General features: G+C 48.8%; 2 protein-coding genes across 2 annotated transcripts; one reads left to right on the top strand and one right to left on the bottom strand.

Moving 5' to 3' along the window:
* Window positions 1–37: 37 nt before the first annotated feature.
* LACBIDRAFT_303943 (uncharacterized protein) lies at window positions 38–911 on the top strand (the record flags this gene model as incomplete). Its single annotated transcript, XM_001890987.1, has 5 exons — window positions 38–82; window positions 142–283; window positions 335–421; window positions 473–617; window positions 671–911. The coding sequence occupies 5 exons, from the start codon at window positions 38–40 to the stop codon at window positions 909–911; spliced, it is 660 nt and encodes a 219-aa protein (XP_001891022.1).
* Window positions 912–983: 72 nt separating this feature from the next.
* LACBIDRAFT_303942 (uncharacterized protein) lies at window positions 984–2,854 on the bottom strand (the record flags this gene model as incomplete). Its single annotated transcript, XM_001890985.1, has 4 exons — window positions 984–1,043; window positions 1,093–2,232; window positions 2,326–2,456; window positions 2,518–2,854. The coding sequence occupies 4 exons, from the start codon at window positions 2,852–2,854 to the stop codon at window positions 984–986; spliced, it is 1,668 nt and encodes a 555-aa protein (XP_001891020.1).
* Window positions 2,855–3,002: the final 148 nt, after the last annotated feature.

Below are 3,002 nucleotides of genomic sequence, written 5' to 3'. Positions count from 1 at the left end.
AGCCGAAGCAGATGATGGGAAGAGGGATAACCTGCCCATGGATTTAAAAATCACGGAGCAGACCTCGTTTGACCTTGATAAGGTGAAATTTAGTCATACTCATGGAAAGAACGCCTTCTGATGCTGTTTAGAGCGTTTTAGAAAATCTGGGATAGTGGGATTGGATTAAGCTCTTGGTTGGTTGGCCTCTGCAATCGTACCAATTTAGATTCGGATAGTGCCGCCGTCAGACAGATGAGGGACGCGTTGTTTTCCTCTGAACGTCGTACAATTCTGGAACTAGGTTAGTGTTGAGCTCATTTCATCGTCAGATTAAGCCAATTCTGCGTTCTAGGAGCGGGAACGGGCCTTGTTGCAATTGCGATTGCAGCATTACGATCTGCAAGTAATCTCCCCGATGACATTATCGCCACCGACGTCTGTGAGTTTCTTGCTTTCTATGGGTGCAGCGTAATGACAAAAATCATGATAGCATCTGCAATGCCTCTCCTCGAACAAAATATCTCAAGTAATCAGCACACATTCACAACGTCTCCAAAAGCCGTCGTACTAGACTGGGACGACGAAGACTTCCCACAAGATGTCACCGGCCTCGAAGACGGGCTTGACGCCATTGTGTTGGTACTCTATCGTCGACTGACCATTCAACACAACTGATGTGATTTGTTAGGATGGCCGACGTCACATACAACACCGCGTCATTTCCCTCGCTCATTCGGACTCTCGATAAACTATTGCGCTTGGGCTCTAAACCGTCTGCGATCCTGTTGGGATACAAGGAAAGAGATGCAGCTGAAAGGACGTTGTGGGATATGGCAGCTGAAATTGGTGTAGAATTTGAGAAAGTTGGTGAGAGGGCGGGAGCTGGCGGTGCCCCTGTTGAGATTTGGATAGGACATTTGCGAGAGTAGCTTTCCGGTTTGAGCGAACTTGAAACAATTGGACATTGAAGCACTCTATAAATGTACACCAATTCTACTGCTTCACTCATCCTCATCTTCCTCGTCCGTATCCACAAGAGGAATAAATCGCCTCCCTGCTCTCTGCTGACACTAATGAAGTATAGGAAAGCTAAGATATAATACAACTCACGAAAGGCGACCGTCGTTCTCTTTGTCCCTCCGCGAGGTTGACAATTGGAGAGCTCTTGAAAGGAACTATTTCTTGAGCTGGAACCGTGGGAGTAATTGGAACTATGTCAGGCTTTGGGACTTGAGTATTTTTGCGAATTGGTCGAGGGCGGGGAGGACACATGGCTGAGGTTTTAGTTGCCGTTGGGATCTCCGACTGAGAAGGTTCGGTGAGATTCGAACTTGAGGACGGTTCAGGAGCTGGATGACGTGGTGTACTCTTCAGCGGAGTTGACTGTTGAGGGCGTATAGGAGCAACAGAAGGAGCGCGAACAGGCGTTTTCAGCGCCAAGGTCAGTAGCAGATTCCCATTGCTTGCAAAGGATTTGGTTTTTTCGGTGAGTAAAGCCGGGATCGCTGCAGTTGCCGAGTTTGGTTTAGATGAGCCTGGAGGTGCATTGTTATTGCGAGCTGATCCTGAAGTTGACGTGTGGACTCGCAGTATGCGTGGCGGGCGTGTAGCAGATGGTGTTATTCCAAGCACGAGAGGTGACGAAGCCCTAGGTAACAAAGTGTTCGAACGACTTGAAAGGCGGCCTGCGATAGACGGAGGACGCTCGAGTTGTGCCAGGGAGATATCTGCGAGGGGCCGACGAGGTGTTGCGTTACCAAGAGAGGCAGACAAGGTGTTGACAACTCCGGTAGGAGACGTTGAAGTCCTTTGGAGCTGTTTTAGGAGAGAAGAGACGATCAAGGATTTGGGCGGTTCTTTGTCTGGAGACGACATTGCTAGGCGGGGTGCTTCGGTCTCGGAATCCCTCTTGGCTGATGTAGTTTCTGCAGCTTCCGTCGCTTTCTCGACACGCGCCCGCTTGGCCGTCAACAGGGAAGACATGGGCGAAGAGAAATTGGCGTCTACATCAACATCAGAGTGAGTTCTTTTTTTGGCTAACGGGAGTGTTTGGTTCTGGTTAAATCCAGTCGAAGCTTTAGGTGTTATAGAAACGGCTTCAGCTTGAACAGCAGCACGAAGGTCAGTTTTGAGGGACTCCAAATGAAGCGGAATAGATTGAACGAGGGGCAGTAAGGGTAATACAGAAGCTAGGATCGTCCCTTGCTGTTCCTGGAGAGTTAGTATGGCTTGCATCTGTGTTTGAAGAGCCTGTGAGTGAGTTTGGTTAAACTTGAAAACGAGGAATAGAAGAATATGTTCAGATTGAGAATGTTCGAAGAAGAGAGAAGCATGTATTCATACAGCATGAGCGGCATCGAGGCGTTGATTCAAACCCTCTAGTCGTCGGTCGACGTCCTTGAAAAAGGCGTCTGTGGCCGGGGCTTGTGTTGGGGTTCCAATTGAATTTTGAATTTCCTTTTGACTTCTGTTCACTAGAGATAGGTGTAGTCAGCAAAAAAATGTATGCGCATAGTTCAAGCCAGACGGACGCACCTAGATCAATGACATCTCCAACGAGGGTATCATGCTCGCGTTCGAATAATGTGCTTGTCGTCTTAATCTCTCGTTTCGTTTCTTCTACGACGTTTATTAACTTGTCGACTCTCGCAGAGAACGCTTCAAAGTTGGCCTGTGTATCATGCAGTAGCACACGCATCGTCGTCGCGTTTTTATCAATAGGGGCAATTGGTGGTATAATTCCGATGTTATTGGACGCCTGCGCGTCTTTCCTGAGAAGATGGGTCCATAAAGCCGTCGTCCCCGTCCGCTGAGGCGCTTGAAAGCTCTCTGGGACAGGCAAAGAAGTCGTAGCGCCATTGAAAGGATCCATGGTGTTGTTTGGCAAGTATCGTCGAGACAAACAACGCGAGGTAGTTTGATCACGTGCTCTCACAGCCTTTGTTGAAGACTTCCAGAATGGCTCCTGCGCGTCGAGCTCGCTTACCCACCGATCCGACAACGAGTCCGATCCAGAGACT

Source organism: Laccaria bicolor, genomic scaffold, assembly GCF_000143565.1.
Source record: "Laccaria bicolor S238N-H82 LACBIscaffold_261 genomic scaffold, whole genome shotgun sequence".
Lineage (NCBI taxonomy): Eukaryota > Fungi > Basidiomycota > Agaricomycetes > Agaricales > Hydnangiaceae > Laccaria > Laccaria bicolor.
Note: the sequence above shows the minus strand (reverse complement) of the source record. Positions and strands in the feature narration are given on the sequence as shown.